At 56.0% G+C, this 16,559-nt stretch overlaps 1 protein-coding gene across 1 annotated transcript in view; it reads left to right on the top strand.

Annotated features, from left to right (window-relative positions):
* Positions 1 to 790: 790 nt before the first annotated feature.
* Positions 791 to 16,559, top strand: part of C2CD2 (C2 calcium dependent domain containing 2) — a gene marked incomplete at its 5' end in the record, with an annotated part of 48,926 nt that continues 33,157 nt past the window's right edge. The window contains 2 exons of the mRNA XM_081087344.1: positions 791 to 1,063; positions 10,343 to 10,441. Coding sequence (XP_080943470.1) covers positions 791 to 1,063; positions 10,343 to 10,441 — 372 coding nt within the window. The remainder of the gene's footprint in view (positions 1,064 to 10,342; positions 10,442 to 16,559) is intronic.

Here is a 16,559-nt window from a genome sequence, read left to right as displayed (position 1 = left end):
CACGCACGCGCGCGCGCACAGGGAAGGCCAGACAGCCGGCCCCACCGTCTCCCTGGAATCCCGCTGACTAATTGGAAAGTCCCGCGCCTCGCGCTGTCGCGTCGCCACGCCGGGAGCATGTCAGCGCTGGAGAGAGCCGTGCGGGCGTGCCCAGCAGGGCCACCGCGCTGCCGCGGCCCGGGGTCCGCAGGAAGTCGCGGGAAGGGGCTGGTGTTGCACGCACGTGGCGGGGCGGGAGTCCCGGATCGCGGCAGGAGCGGTGTCCACCGGGGCCGGGGGCGCGGGGCCTTTAAGGGGGCGAGGACCGCCGGAGCGCCGGCGACCCTGGCCCCGCCCCGAGGCCCGGCCCCGCCCCCTTCCCCGCCCCCGGCCGCAGCCTCTCCGGCCACTGCTGGGCAGCGGGCGGGACGCCGGGGGCGGCGCGCGCAGGAGGAAGCGCGCTCGGCCGCGGCCCGGGATCTGCCCAGACGCCGAGTCGGGAACGCCGGCCGCCGCGTCCCCATTGCCAGGTGCGCGGGGTTGGGGGCGCAGTCCCGGGCGGTGGCTGCCGCGCGCGGGCCGGCTTTTCCTCCCGCTCGCCCCGCCCGGCCTCCAGGCTCCCTGCTCCCGGCCCCGCGTCCCGGGCCCCGGGCCCGCTTCGCCCGCCGCCCGGATCAGCCCGCTACGCCCCTCCACGCCCCCCGGCCGGCCGCGCGCGGGCTGATGTCCTGAGCTCGCCGCCGCGGGCTCCGCGTCCCGCCCGGGCTGCCCTGGGAAGTTGGGCGAGGCGCGCCGGGTATGCGCCATCACCATGTCCCGCCTGGACGCGTGGCTCGGTGAAGTCCAGTGGCTGGTCTTGGTGTCGCTCTTCGTCGTGGCCTTGGGCACCGTGGGCCTGTACCTGGCGCAGTGGGCGCTGGCCAGGGCGCGAGCTCGGCCCCCGCGGCGGGCGGCGCAGCCGGCCGAGGACCTGCGCCCGGAGTCGGACGTGCTGCTCTCCTGGATTCTGAGGCTGAACAGCTGGAGGAGCCAGTGGCAGGCCGCCTGGGTGGCCGCCCTGAACCAGGAGGCCAGGCGGAAAGGGGTGAGTTTCTGGGAGGGCGTGGTGGTGCCGCGGGGCCGGGTGCGGCTGCCGGCGGGGTGCGGGCTGGCCACGCAGAGCTCTCCTCTGGAGCCTCCCACAACCCTTGGCTGATCCTGAGGGTGCCTTCCCTGTGGGATGGGACCCTTGAAAGTTTGGAGAAAGACCCTGGAGTGCGGACCATCCTGGATAGGGAGTCAAGACCAAGTGACTGAACCTTATTAGCCCCAGAGGAGGCGTGTCTGGCTGTTGGAGAGACTTGTCAGAGGGGCCCATTCCCCTTCTAGCTCATGGCAGCCCTTCCCGGAGTCCCAGGTGGATTCTGGTTCCCAGCTGGACACTTTCGGCCTTTGTACCTGATGTATGAATACCTGTGACCCAAACATGCTTCCATCTAGAGAGCTGGATTTCACCAACGATGTACGTCTAAGAGGTTTGCTCGCATTCCCTGGCATATAAAATTCGTGACCATTGAGAGCCAGCCACTTCGAGACATTTTCCTGGGGCTTTAGGTGCACATGTCATGTGAATACTCACAACTCCTGGGTCTGTCATCACTTTATAGATAGGAGCTGAGGCCAGAGAGGTTAAGGAACCCACCCAAGGTCACACAGCCTATGCTGGGCCGAGCTGGAATTGGACTCCAGCCACCTCCTGCCCCAAACGAAACGTAGGGGCTTGTGACCCAACTGCTGCCGCACGCTCGCGTGGTTTTATTTCTTCCGTGGTGAAGGACGTGGTGGCTTATTTTTACTCTTAAGACATCGTAGTTTAATGACAGATTCCTGGCGTCTCCTATTTCTGGGCATCCCCGTAGGAACTGGGGCCTGGTGGGATCGGGAGGTGCCTCCCAGCCTTGGCCCGTCCTCCTTGCTTTCATGGTCCTGCAGCTGCTTGTGCAGCTCAGTGGAGAAGCCTGGGGCCTTGCTTTGGACATCGGGAAGGCAGTGGGCCTGTTCCATAGCCGCCGGGGCCTGGTCTTTGCACCAGGATTTAAAAAACAAGAAAACTTTGCATATAAATGGCCATCCATCCAACAACGTGAAAGACTGACCCTGTTCTGAACTATTGAAACGAATTGTACCTTTTGGATGAAAAAAAGGCTTCAAGGTCAGTTGACTGCCAGCTGTCATGGTGCCTAGAAACTGTGCCCCTGCCGTTCAGAGCTGGATGTCTTCTGGCCAGGGATACCACCCCAGTTCTTGTGGGAGCCCTAACGCCATGTGGCCTCCCACCTGGGAGCACACCAGGTGCTGTCATTGACCCCTGATTGAGCTGGGGTCACAGGCCAGGTTCGGGGGCTGAGTGAGTCCACCTTGGTTGGGGGTGTGAGCAGGTGTGAGCCTTGTCCCTGCTCCCTTTAACATTCAGGGGAGCGTTGGGTGCGTGATCTGGCAGATCTGGAGGAGTTTCAGGCACGGAGGCGGGACCCTACCTCGGATGTGTGCGTTGGGGTAGCCCTGCTTAACCCGTTCTGCCTCGTTTCCTGGCGTTTCTCGATTGGCTCCAGAAAATAGGATTGCCTTAGACACTGCTTCCAGGTTGCTCCTGCGCCCGGGGTGTTGCAAGTTCCTCCTGGAATGCCTGGTTGGTCAGGTAAGGCTGAGAACCTTGAAGGAACTGGAGGTTTTGAAAGAAAACCTTTCACCCAGTCCCCTGACTCTGGGAGCAGGGGAGCTCTGTTCAGGGAGTGGAGACAGGCATCTGGCTGGTTTGCCTTCTCTCTGTTCTGTCTGCTGTTGACCATGCACTGCAGAGTCAGGACCTCCGTGTTTCCACACTCCTGCCAGGAAGGCGCCCTGATGTACGGGGTTCGAGCTCAGAGACCTCCCAGACAGTTTGGGTGGCTGTGGATTGCATCTGCTTGTGCTCCCTGTGCCTGCGAGTGTTGCTTGATTTGAATTCAATTGGAAGGTGTTGCAGGAAGATAGGATCTGGGGAACTCCCGGCTACAGACTTGTCACACACCCTCCCTGTCCTCCCCCACCACTGTTGCAGCACTGATGACAATAAGGGTGAGCAGGCTGGTGTCTCTGGTGGCTCTCCTGACCCGGCAGCCTGCCCTGCAGTTCATCATTGCCCATTGCCCTCCCTCCAACTCGATTCCCACTAATCCCAGATTAGGGCTGATACTCCATGGCAGAGAGGCCCTGCCCTGGCTGGGAAGGAAACCACTTCTCAGCCAGTCCCTGGGGGTTGGGGGCACCCTGGAAGTCACAATCATATCCAGCGTCTTCGTGAAAGGTGGAATTCTCTATCGAATGGAGACGGTAACTCTTGAATTCTGTCTTACCCCAACTTTGCATTTTAAGACCAGAAGGAATCCTAAACTCTTCTAGCAAAGCCCCTTTCTGCTGCAGAGGGGAGACTGAGTTCCATGAGGTGGAGAGACATGCCAGGGTTGACCCAGATCCTGGGTCAGGTCCCCTGCGGGCAGGAAATTCGAAGTTGAGACCTACATGATCCTTTTCATGGAGGCCCAGCAAGAAAGGATAAAGGGTTTGATTGCTTAATGAACCATCCCTAGCTGTGGGGCTCCTTTCTCCCGGGACCTGAGGCTTGAGCACTAACCCGTGGAGCCTCCTTTGACTCTGAGTGACCCATGGCCATGGCAGTGCAGGTCCCTCCTGTCGGGCGGCCCTGTGGTTCTGACCCTTACTCCGAAACCATTTTTAAATTAGACAGGATGGTGAGTTGGAGAGACAGAGAGGAAACCATGGCTGCTCTGCCAGCTGGCCGGCCAGATGCCAGGTGTGTGGGGAGCACAGGTGACTTGCCTAGAGAGCTTTGAAAAAATGCACATGCCTTCCCCCTGCAGTTCGGACTTAGCAGGTTGGCAGGGGTGAGGGCGCACACTGTAGGTTTCACAATTTCCCCAAGCTGGCTTCTTCTCACACTGAGAGGCTGCCAGCTACACGCCAGTCCCTAGGCCAGCGGTTCTCAACCTGTGGGTCGTGACCCCTTTGGCGGTCGAACGATCCTTTCACAGGGGTCGCCTAAGACCATCCTGCATATCAGATATTTACATGGCGATTCACAACAGCAGCAACATGACAGTTATGAAGTAGCAACGAAAATAATTTTATGGTTGGGTCATACCATGAGGAACTGTATTGAAAGGGCCAGAAGGATGAGAACCACTGCCCTAGGCCAGCTATCCGTCATTCACCCCACAGCACCTCTCCAATCTGGCGTCCCAAACACCCAGTTCCAATTGATCTGATCACAGTTCAGTCATGAGAACAGACGGCCTAGAACTGCCTCAGTCGCTGACTTGGAACGAACACCTCTTGTCCACAAGCAGCAGCTGAGGCTTTCCCTTTAGTTCCCCTGCGTAACTGTGACATTTACAAAATGGTTTGCCATGACAGTCAGTCACCCCAGCGATGGTCCACACCCCGGACACCCACCTGGGAAGCTCTGGGTTGCGAGCTCTGCTGGTGAGCTGGACGGCGCTTCCCGGCCCAGGTGGGTGCCCACACGTTGTGAGTATTGACCTTAGAGTGGGGGCCGCCTTTCGGACTTGTCCAGCCGTGGGCCACCCTGAAGCTGTTTGTTTCTTTGGTCCTTTGCCCCAGGGTTTCTTTTCAGAGGGATGTTCTAGGTGCAGGTGACCAAGATTGTGGGACAATCTGTGGTTTTCCGAAGAAAACAGGAAAGATGCTGTGTGAACCTAACTTGTAGATGAGCTCCAGCAATTTACAAAGGAAACACAGTGATAAGACTTCAGAGTTTTCCTATTACATAATGAGCTCCGAGTGGTGATCACAAAAATCCAAACTCCTGGCCAGCGACAGAGGCCACGCTGTGAGAGGTCAGTTGGCAAGGATGTGAAGGCAGCCCTGGATAAGGGACCTGACCGGGCCCCTGCCTGCACCCTCCACCCCAGACCCGTCTCCTTTCTGTTCCGTGAACATGTTCCCTTGGTCTCAAATACTTAACCTTTTTCTTCTTTAACTTCTATAAAGCTTTCAGAAGACCCCTATCCTCCCATTTGCCAGGTTGCTGCCCCACCCCCACCCCAGCAGCCTGTGCTTGTCCCAAATAGCATTGGCACCTGGTGCTCACTGGTATCTCATGGAATCGTAAGCTAGTCCGGAGCCCTGTCTGCCCAGGCACAGCCCTCCCAGCGCCCAGCACAAGGCTGGCTCACAGCAGTGGGTGGGGGGTGGGATGAATGGCAGGGCCTGGTAGAAACTTGTCGCCGGTGGGGAGAAACAGTGGCCGTGAGCATCACCCCATCTGGACACAGGCCTTCCCTGCTTGGGAGCCAGCCACGCCTGGGCAACGCAAGCTGTTTAATGTGCTTTGTTTTCACTTCTAAAAAATCAACATTAAAGGAGGCTCACGGATGACTTTGCAAATTGTCCGCATGAAACCCAGGAGCAGGCGCCAGTTCAGGTTGTTCCCTGCGCTCACCCATTCTCCCAGCCCGACCAGGGCTCAGAGGAAGGAAGAGTGGGTGTAGTGTTCACTAAAATGCAGCCAGAGCTAACTTGACTCCCATCGTGGGCTGCTGAGTTGGGAGGGGACTTCTTGAGCCGCTTGGAAGAACTGTGCTCACTGCTCAGGCTGAAAGCTCTGGGGCTGTGTGACCTGGGGCAAGTCCTGGCCTCTCTGTGCTTCATTTGGAGAAGAGGGGAGGTTTGGGTTCAATCTGAAGAAGAGAATCCACTCTGGATGAGATGAGATCGTCATGAGGCATTTAGTAAATAGCGTCAATAAAGGTGGGCTGCTTTCTTGTAAAGTCTCTTTTAAAAAAACATGATTTTTAAATTGCTCTTAGATTTACAGAAAAGCAGCAAAAATAATTCAGCCTAGTCGGCTATGAACTAGGAGGTCACGGTTCGATTCCTGGTCAGAGCATATGCCCGGGCTGCAGGCTTGATCCTCAGTGTGGGGTGTGCAGGAGGCAGCCAGTCGATGATTCTCTCTCATTATTGATGTTTCTCTCTCTCTCTCTCTCTCTCTCTCTCTCTCTCTCTCTCTCTCTCCTTTCCTCTCTGAAATTTATAAAAATATTTTTAAAAATAATTCAGAGTTTCCATGTATTCCTCACTCAGCCTCACATAACCATAGCATAGTGATCAGAACCAAGAAATTAACATTGGTACAATGTTACTGTAATTTATAGTAAAATGATATTAACATTGTAACAGGATAGAAAATTAACATTGGCACCATGTTACTATAACTCATGGTACAATGATGTTAACATTGTAACAGGACAAGAAATTAACATTGGCAACATGTTACCATAATTCACGGTACAATGATATTAACGTAAACAGTATAAAGACATCAATAGTGGCACAATGTTACTGTAACTCATGGTACAATGATGTTAACATTGTAACAGGACAAGAAATTAACATTGGCACCATGTTACTGTAATTCACGGTGCAATGATATTAACATTGTAAGCAGCGTAAGACATTAACGTTGGCGATGGTCTCTAACCACTGAAGCCCTTGTATGAATTTCACAGCTTCTCCACCGGGATCCTCTCGTTCCAGGGTCCCATCCAGGCCCACATGGCATTACGTTGTTGCTTCTCCTTGGTCTCCTGCAGTCTTGAACAGCTTCGCATTCTTTCTTTGTTTTTCACAACCTTGATAAGTCCGAAGGACATTGATTATTCTTTTGCCAAAGGTCCCTCAAATTTGGTGTTTTTAGATGATTGGACTGAGGTTATACAAACTGCAGAAGTGATGCTCCCCTTTCCATGTACTAAAGCACAGGGTTCGTGATGTCACTGTAACTTCCTGCTGGGGCCTTGGGCCTTGATCCCTTGGTAAAGGTGGTTTGTCTTCTATCTTATGGCCCCTCTTGTATCATCCCCTCTGAGGTTAAACATCTCGTGGAGATACTCTGAGACTGTACACATCCTGTTACCCCTCACACTTTGCTCGCGGACTCGGGCATCCCTCTGTGTGACGGGTCTGCAACAGCTACTTCTGGGGAGTTTGCTTAATGATGGATTTTTTGTTTTCATCTCCCCTACATTTATTCTTTGGAATATCACTGCAAGAAAGGGCTGCCGCTTCTCCTCCATCCATATATTTCGTTGGTTATTTCCATCAGGGTGGACTCACGGTGATTTATTTTGTTCTGTGCATTATTAACCAACACCGTCACTGTTGGCTGTGTTGTTTCACTGACTGTTGTTTGGCCACGGGCAGCCCTGTTAGCAGCAGCCTGTGTGTTTTGCCACCAAGACAGAAAGATATGTGTGTGTGTATATTTAGCACTTCCTTCCTTCATGGCTCCACAGATGTTTTTTTCCTAGACTCATCTTGTGTTTTCCCTCTTCCGGCCCTGGATTCAGCCCCTTCTCCAGGCAGCCCCGATTCCTGCTTTTGGAGAAGTGTTTAGGAACCGAGATCCGGGGTCATTACTGCCGGGGTCTCATTGCTTCTAGACTTTTTTAGTGGACAGAGCTAGGAAATGTATGTGTGTACACCAACACACTCACGCACATGTCTGCATTCCTCTTTCTGTCTGTATCTTCAAAACCATGACTTTATACGGATCCCCTGGCCTCCAGGTCAACAGCACAGCGTTCGTTTTATCTTCCCCTTTCCGTGTTTTTAACTTCCTTCTCCAGGAGGGAGGCATCGGGTACTCGCTGTCTGGAACATATTTATTTACCTGGTCAGTTCTGGCCTCCACCTAGAGTAGTTTCTGAATTGCCAACCTGTACCCCAGCGAGACACACATTTACTGCCGAGGTTATGGCATTTATCTGCGGTCAGGGCATTGTTTCCCAAAGTGTCTTAGGTTAGAGCTGTGTTTCCCCGCCCCTTCGGGGGTTATGATATTCATTGGTAATGAATGCAGTCAGGTCCGTGTGCTAGTGTTGGGGTTCCATCGGGGGCTCCTCCCACATCCTGATTATTAAAGAGAGAATCCGTCTTTACCCAGTGATCTGGGATGCCACCCTTGTCCCCTCTAAGTTTGCTCCTGTGTCTGGGGCTGTTTGGGACGTCCTGTTCCCGTCCACTGGTGTTTGTGCAGCGGTCCACACAGCTTGAAATGCGCAAGGTCTGCAGTGGGTGCTGATGTTGGCAGGGCTCGGCCCCTCGTGGCTTTCCTTGTTCAGTGTTTCCCTGGCGATTCCCAGGTGGACGTAAAGTCTGGCGCTGGCCTAAGCGGGGTAGCACCTGCACTGGGGCTGTCTGCTCACCGACAGTACGGGACGTGTGGCAGTTCACGGTTGGGTGTCGTACACACGCTTGCCTTCCTGAAGCTCGAGGAGTAGGCAGTCGGAAAGGGAAAGGGAACCTGTGTCCTTGTTTTAACTTAATTTCTGTCCTTTGTGAGACCACCTTTGACATGAACTTTCCTGGTAGAATCTTTCCAGGGTTTTAATCCATGAGGGGCCTGCCATAGGTAAGAGGCTATGGACGACGTCCCCTGATGCCCAGGGCAGGAGCCTGCGTCCAGGCTGCTCATGGCCGGCCGGCAGCCGTGCTCTGCAGCCTGGGACAGAAGGTGCATTGTTTCCCTCGAGCTGTCCGGCAGCTGTCACCACTCCTGCTGACGGGTGGCTTCCCTGCCTGGCACTGCGCTCCGTGCTGGAGGCTGTTCTTTCAGCCAGATGACCCCGTACTCGGACCCATGTCATCCCCAGGCTCATGGCTTCCCCCTGGCCAGCAGGCCACACCAAAACAAGCACAGCCTGGAGGGCGTCTGCCGAGCAGCCCGAGACTGTGACTTCATCGCTCTTGGGGAGTAGGTTTCATTCTCCTCCCATGATTTTTTGGGGGTGAGATTGGTGTTGCTCTAACAGGGCGAGGTTAGAAGCATGGAATTGGAAGTGTTCTGTGCCTGTTAGCTTTCCTTTGCGTCCTGGGGGATTCTTAAGAAGTAGCCCCCGATGAGGACATGGCCTGCTCGTGTGGGCTGTGCCTGCCAGCAGAGCTTGGGCGTCTTTTGCAGAATTTTGTTTCCCCACCCCGATCGTGTCTTGTAGCTGGAACCAGCTCACCATGCAGAGAGTCTCTGAGGTAGATAGAAAGTGGAGGGGAGCTGTGGGGTGGAAGTTTCTCTTGCAGCCAGTCAGAACTTCCTTGGCCACGATACACGTCAGTCAGGAAGCAGCTTAAGAAGAGTTTCATGCCAGATTGTGTTGTTGGCATAAGTGTTTGGCCTCTCGAGATAATTTATTTTATTTATTATTATTTTAAAATATTTCTTATTGACTTTTTTTTTAGAGAGAGAGAGGAAGGAAGGGGAATAGAGAGAGCCATCGATGATGAGAGAGTATCATTGATTGGTTGCCTCCTGCACACCCCACACTGGGAAGTGAGTCTGCAACCCGGGCATGTACCCTGACCGGGAATCGAACCTGCGACCTCTTAGTTCATGGGTTGACACTCAGCCACGGAACCACGCCGACTGGGCTTGAGAGAATTTATTTTGAAAAGGACAAGCCCTGGTTTGTTCTTTCATAAAACATCAGTCTTGTTGCCTTGGGGTCATATTAATTGAATTGCACATCTCACACGGGCAGAGTTTTAATTGCAAGAACCTAAATGGACGTAGGCTGACAAGCCCCGGGGAGTTTACTGGAAGGGTGCAGAGGGTGCACAGAGCTGAAGGCTGGGTTCAACCGGGAGCCCTGGGGGCAGGAGCTGGCAGCCCTGAGGTCTGCAAGGCACAGCCACCAGCCTGGCTCATTGCCAACCAAGGAGTCCCAAATTCCAGGGAGAGGTGGCCGCCCCAAGAGTTCCTGCCCACCCACCCTTGGGCGGTGGGAAAGGAGAAGGGGGCACCTTAGGTGCAATGCCAGGGACCAGGAAGAAGGAGCTCTCTACAAACAGGGCTCTCACCAGAGGAAGGGAGGGCACAGCCCTGGCACCCGCTGTGTGTGGCCAGCCGCTGTGCTAGAGCCGCAGGCCCACAGGCCAGCGTGGGCACCCCACCCCCTGCAGAGCCTGCGTTTCCTTACACCGTGAGACTGAGCATTCAGAACGCCCTTCACCATCTTCATCGTTAGGTTTGCCCTTGTTCCTGGGAGTCTCTGCTTCCCATCCTTGTCCCATAACTGAACCTGCCCCTGAGCGGGAGCCAGCCTGAGCTGGCGCACAGGTGCATGCACAGGTGTGTGCACTGGCTGATAATTGACCTTTGCGACTGCTTAGAAGCCCAGGTTAACTAAAAGGAGCCCTGTTACGTTTTCTTGGGTGTGCAGAGCTTTTCTAGCAGAAGCCTGACTTCCTCTAAAAAGCAGGCATCGCTGCTCTGCACGCATCTCCTCACTACGCTTCTCTCTTCCAGGGCCCGCTGTCCCTGTCCTTTGAGGAGGACCCGCAGCAGCCGCCCCTGGAGCTGGCGGTGCAGCAAGTCTCCAGTGGGGCCCGGTCGGCCCAGGAGAAGGTGAGCTGGGTGTGGTCCCCTGTGAAGGGCCTCTCATCTAAAGCTGATGGGGGTAGTTTATTCCGTCTGAGAATTATTTGAAAACGTAGACGCCTTACATGAAGAACATCTGCTCATCAGCTGGTGGATGGAGACATGAAACGTGGTACAGCCGTACAGTAGGATATTGTGCAGCCTGTAAAGGAATGAATCTCTGACATGCAGCAACGCATGAGCCTTGAAGACGTTATGCTCAGGGAAAGAAGCCAGACACAAAAGATCATTTATTGCAGGATTCCTTCTGTATGAAGCGTCCAGGAGAGAACAGTCAGTAGAGACAGAAAGTAGACCCGTGGTCGCCAGGGCTGGGTGGGGAAATGGGGGTGACCGCTGTGGGTACGGGGTTTCCTTGGGGGGTGATGAAAATGTTCCGTCGGTGATGCTAGGCATACAACTCTGGGAAGCGTATTTTAAAAACATTCAATTCTACAGTTTAAGTGGGTGAATTATATGGTATGTGAACTTATATGTGCATGTGTACATATGTATATATTCTGCAATAGGACAGATAGATTTGAGCCATTTGGATAGTGTGGAGAGTTCATTTTACAGTTGCAAACCACTCACAAGCTGAAATGACTTACCAGACTCGTCAAATACCATAAATAATTTTATTGATTTTTTTTAAAAACGCAAAGTGTGTGTAAAACATCCCAAAGAACCACATCCACTTAAAAGTGTACCACGCAGCAGCCGGGGGAAGGAAGGGACACCTTTTGTGACCCCAGGGCGATAGGCAGAGCGCTGCTGGCCCCGGACGCCCGCCCGCCTGCGTGTACCTCCCCCGTCTCAGCGGGAGTGTTGTTCGTGCATTTGTGAAGAACATTCACTGCTGCGTGTGCAGCTTTACAGCCAGCTTTCTCTGTAGAGGGCGCGGCAGTTCTGAGAGTCCGGGTGGACTTAGGTAGCTCTGTTCATGGGCCTCAATACGGTCAGGGCTCTGGACGGCCCGCAGCTTCCTCCTCCATCCTCTGCCGACGGGGCCTTAGGCGGTTCTCTCTCTGTCACAAGTGCAGCAGCTGCATGAGCCTGACTGTGCACAGGGTCCTAACCCTCAGCCAAGCGTGGGACTGAGGCGGGGGGGGGGGGGGGGGGTGGCCAAGCTGTGAGTATGCGGAGTTTTCCAGAACTGGTCTCCAAAGTGCTGTTGCAGCCGACTCTGCCCGCAGCACAGGAGAGCGCCTTCCCCTCCCCTGGCCAAGGCACTCACACGGTGGTACAATCCTGGAGCCAGTGTGGGGAGCCTCTGGAAGGTTTTGGGGTGACAGGAGGAAACCGGCGGCAACAACGCAGGATGCTGAGTCCGGCATGGCCCACAGCGCTGGGAGGGGCCGGGTGAGCAGGGGGCACAGGCGGGCACTGAGGCGCAGACCCCCGCAGGCCTGGCCTCCCGGAGGCCCCGGCGTGGGCAGTGCCTCCCGGTGGAGCGAGCGCCCTCACTATTACAGGCATGTCGGGGCCGGTCCCTTTGTGGTGGGCAGTTCTGTTTGCTGTTCTCTGCCACTGGCCCAGCTAAGAGAGGAGCAGAGCGTCCGGGCTGGCCCGCAGGTGCAGGGAGGAGCAGACCGGGAGCAGCCGTCGGGCATTGTCGAAGGTCTGGCTCCGGTGCCAGGGGAAGTGGATGGTGAAAGTTCGTTTGCTTTAATACAGTTGCAGAAGGATGCGCGCCCGTGAGGAAGTGCACAGCCGCTCAGCGGTGCAGAAACTCCTTCTTTAAAGTCTCTGCCGAGCCCTCCTCCCTCGGCTCCCTGGGCTGGGACCGCTGACCGCTGTCCACAGGGGCCCTGGAGGCTCCCTGCCGACCGCAGGCAGACGGGAGAGTGCGCGCACGGTCCTGTTTTGCTTCACAATTATCTTCATGTTCTTGACGATTATGTTCGTGGCCAGGCAGGGAATTGAGCCTTGTCATTGCCTCGTGCTGCGGCTAGTACTGTCCCCTCGGACAAGCTGGCCAGCGGTTGGGTGACAGGCGCCCGGGGCCCTGCACAGTGTGGGGAAGTGGGTCCGGTGGTGTCGTGTGTCGCAGTAACGCTTGGCAGCCCGGGTCCTGTGCACGCCCACCTGTGGGGACGCCCTGCGGGATCGGCCTGGCTCCTGGGAAGCTGGGCTGGACTCGCCGGGTGCTTGGCTCCCGTGCACGGCCTTTGCCGCTCTTGGATGAGCAGCGTGGCTGAGCTGGGCGCATGTCAGGGCGTCCTTTTGCAAAGGGATCCAGCCAGACTAATCGGAGTTTCTCCTGTCATGCGTCTCCGGTGGGAGGGTCCTTAATCTGTGCATTAAATGGAGGGGAGCACACAGGAGCTGGTGTTCCCGGGAAGGACGCCAGCGGGCTGTCCCCCTCCTTTTAGGATCTGACCTACGCACATGACCCTCCCCCCACTTAGATGGAACCCTGTGTCCGCATCGTCATGTTCTCTCTGCTCAGCATCGTTCTTGAGAAGGAAAAAGACCAGCAGACCCCGAAGCCCACAAACACATGTTACGAAAGAAGTACAGCTGTGATTTCACGGACACGGCCCGCCCCTCCTAGGCTCCCCCCACAGTGTCAGGCTGTATCTTTCTCGTCTCTCTGACTCGGCGCCTACGTGGACCTGTGGATGGCATTGGAGCTAGTGACAGAGACCAGCCTGCCTGGGCCTGGGGTCTGGTGTGCAGTCCCATCTCTGGTCACTTAGCCGAGAGGGGGGGGGGGTGGCGCTCTGGTCAGCCTTCGGAGCATCTTCCTGACTGTGTTTGGTCTTGAGTCTCCCTGCAGACCCCTCAGGAACAGAATCTGGCCCGCCCTGCTCTCTGGGTGCCCTGTGCGTGGACTTTCTCCTGTGGCCCCCTAAAGACCTCATGGCCTTTGCAAATATCTGGCTCATCAGCAAACCCACCTCAGCGCCCTGCACAGAGATGGGGTCTCGCTGAGAGCAGTTGGGGTCCCCTTGCAGGACCCGTGAGAGGTGGGGAGCCCACACCCGCAGCCTTGGCTGGGCCGGGGCAGCCTGAACTGTGTACCCTTCAGTGTGGGGTTTTCCTTCTACCCAGCGACCACCTCTCCAACGTCCTGGACGCCAGCTGGGTGCCCAACAGTTCGGTTCCATTTCAGCGCTGACTAGTGCCCCACAAGTCTGTTCACGTCAGCCGCCAGTCCCAAATCAGGGGCCCCCATACGCTGACCGATCGGCTGTAAAGTCAGGGGATCCCACTTCTCCTCAGGTCCAATAATTTGCTGGAACAGCTCACAGAACCCAGTTTGTAATACAGGACGCGGCTCGGGAAGTGCCAAGGGCAGAGATGCGCGGGGCCAGGTGTGGGGAGGGGCGCAGGCTCCCATCTCTCTCTGCGTGCACCGCCCTCCCCGCACCCCGACCCACAGCTCCCTGCGCCCCTTGTGGAGGGGCGCTGATGGAGGTTCCATGGCGTGGGCAGGACTGATGACATCACTGGCCGTTGGTGATTGAATCCAACCTCCAGCCTCTCTCCCCTCCCGGAGGTTGGGAGGAGGCTGGCGGTATCAGCCCGGTCGGCCTGGTTCCGTCTTGCTGGTGACCAGCCCTCTCCTGAAGCTGTGTAGGGGCCCCAGCCACCAGCACCAAAACACACCTTGTCACTTGGGAGATTCTGGGGGTTTTAGGATCAGGGTCCCAGGACCTGGGGTCAAAGGGCAGCTGTTTGTTTACCACAGGCCGCGGCCCTGCAGAGCTTGTGGCCTTTCCCTAGGGAAGTCTCCCTGCGGGGCCTGAGCTTGCCTGGCCGATGGGGCATCTTCTCACGCAGGCACACACTCCGCCCAGGCCTCCCAGGCCCGTGGAGAGGGACCTCTCCCTGTGGGGCGCTGCTGGGAGCCGTCACCTGCACACGCCCCCCAGGACTCCCCTCTGCCTCCTGCCCAGGCTGGCAAGCACCAGGGACTCTTCTCTTCTCCCCGATTGTGGTCACGCTCTTACCCAGAGCAGCGCGCTTCCACCTACCTTCTCATTCCTCACGTCCTGGGAGAGGCTCGCTCTAGAATGCGTGACCCAGAAAAAGGCCTCCTCTATTGCGATATTGCCAGTGGCCTAGGAGCCAGCGCGTCCTCCGCACGGTGCGGCCACAGCCCTTCCCGGCGCGTCCCTGGGCTCCCAAGTCCCACGCGGCTCCGTGCGGGCGGGCGTGAGGCCCACGAGCCCACGGGGAGATGCCTGCGCGGGGATCGGCGGCCGGGGGTTTGCGCTGTGGCAGGCGCTTCGCTGAGCCAGCCGTGCACTTACTTCTCCTGTGCCGGGGGCAGGCTACGTGTCTCTGAACGGAGCCGGTGTTAGGAAATCTGGCCAGTGAGTATGCGGGGAGCCACCTTTCGAGACCGGCAGGGTTGTTGGCTTTCTTGGTGTGAGGCCAGGCACCGTGTGAAAAGCATTACGTAGCTTTGATTTCCAGGCCGTTTGTAAACAAATAGAGGCTTCTAATTAATGAGCAGCTGTGGGTTAGAGTGTTGGATCCTGTCATCACCCACCCAGCATGGGGCGTGGCTGTGAGGCCGGGAGACACTGGTTGGACTGGGCTTGTTTTGGGTGCTTCCTTCTCTCCTCAGCCGCAGGTGCTGCCTGTACGTAGGAACCCCTCCCTGCAGGAAGGCGAGGGCGCCGGCCTGTGCACCCCCGCACGACGCCTGCCCTGTCGTCACTCGTGATGCTGATGCCATCAGGTGTGACCAGCCCTGGGCGCGTGCTCATTCATACTGCGCTCAGCACCTCCGCCCCAGCAGGTGTCATGCCCACTGTTCAGAGGAGAAAAGCAAGGCAGAGAGGCTGAGCCACTTGGCCAAGGTCGCCGAGAGCTACTCAGGAGCAGAGGCTGGGTTTGAACCGCCGTCGGCCCCCAGAAATGAGCTCCGACCCCTGCACGTCGCACACAGCGCAGCGGGACTGTTCTTTTTGCATTTTTTAGTGTTTTTAGTGCTGTTTCCCTGAAGCCCTCACCCCCACTCTCCCCAGAAAAGAGACAACGAAGATAAGGAAGGGACTGAAAGGCACTAACCAGCCTTTGCTTCCATAAAGCCAGAGCGACACAGGATTGGGCCATGGCCTGGGACTTCCCCCAGAACCGGTCCGCATTGAATGCTGGGGAACCCCACGGCCGGCTCTGGGTGTGTATAGTGTCCTGTGAGCACATGGTGTTCTCACTAAGCCTGCCCGTTACACATTTACATACTGAAACATACTCCGCAGGCTTCTGGAGTCCCCTCTGCTCTTTCCAGGCCTCATGGGGCCCCTTGGTTTGTAAAGGTAGCCAGGTTCAAAGTTGTTCATGTTTGTCTCTGTAGTTCAGGGGTGGGGGAACATCTGGCCCGCGGGCCATATAAGGCCCGAGAAATCATTTGGTCTGGCCCTGCGTAGGCATTAGGGGTGAGTGAATTAAACGTTTGACCAAATATAGCAGGCTGATTTTTAATAATAGTTGATAATTTTGTATGGCCCTCGAGTGATGTTATAAATATCCAAATGGCCCTTGGCAGGAGAAAGGTCCCCCACCTCTGCTGCAGTTGCAAAGAAGATGCTTGGCTGACCTGTTTTTGTTGTTGCTGCTGCTTTGTATGACTTGAAGTTCCAGGTACTCCATTAACCTGGCATTTATGCTAAAATGCTAAGGTTCTGAAATGTTGAACTGGGTCTTTCCAGGGGCAGGTAGAGATTACTCCTGGCAGGGCCGTCTGTTTGGGTGACAGTGTTCAGAATCCTGAGCTCAGTAGCCGTCGGATAGAGCCTGTACCCAGCATCCCCTGGGCTTGGCTGCCCTCGTGTTTCCAGCATTTTCCCTCTCAGTCCACCGGGAGAGCTGCATACAAAAGTCCACCTTCACCCGCATATTGTGAACGAGTGGGCAAGGAGGGTTGACTTCATAGATGTTCTGATAATGTTTGGCTCTAATGGGTTTTACTTTTAAAACTGAGTATGTTGTACCAGATCCGCCCTGTCCTCGGGAACCTCGGAGCCGAGATTGCAAAGTCGGGACGAGATCTGGTGGGGAATCAGGGTGATTACCGGAGGATCTTTCCTGCCGTGTTATCTTGGCGTCCTCTTCTCAGGATGCTACCAAGGATGATTCAAGTGAAAAA

The sequence above is a fragment of the Myotis nattereri genome (assembly GCF_964212035.1).
Source record: "Myotis nattereri genome assembly, chromosome: 3".
In the NCBI taxonomy this organism is placed as follows: Eukaryota; Metazoa; Chordata; class Mammalia; order Chiroptera; family Vespertilionidae; genus Myotis; species Myotis nattereri.
This window is presented reverse-complemented; position numbering and strand designations above follow the sequence as displayed.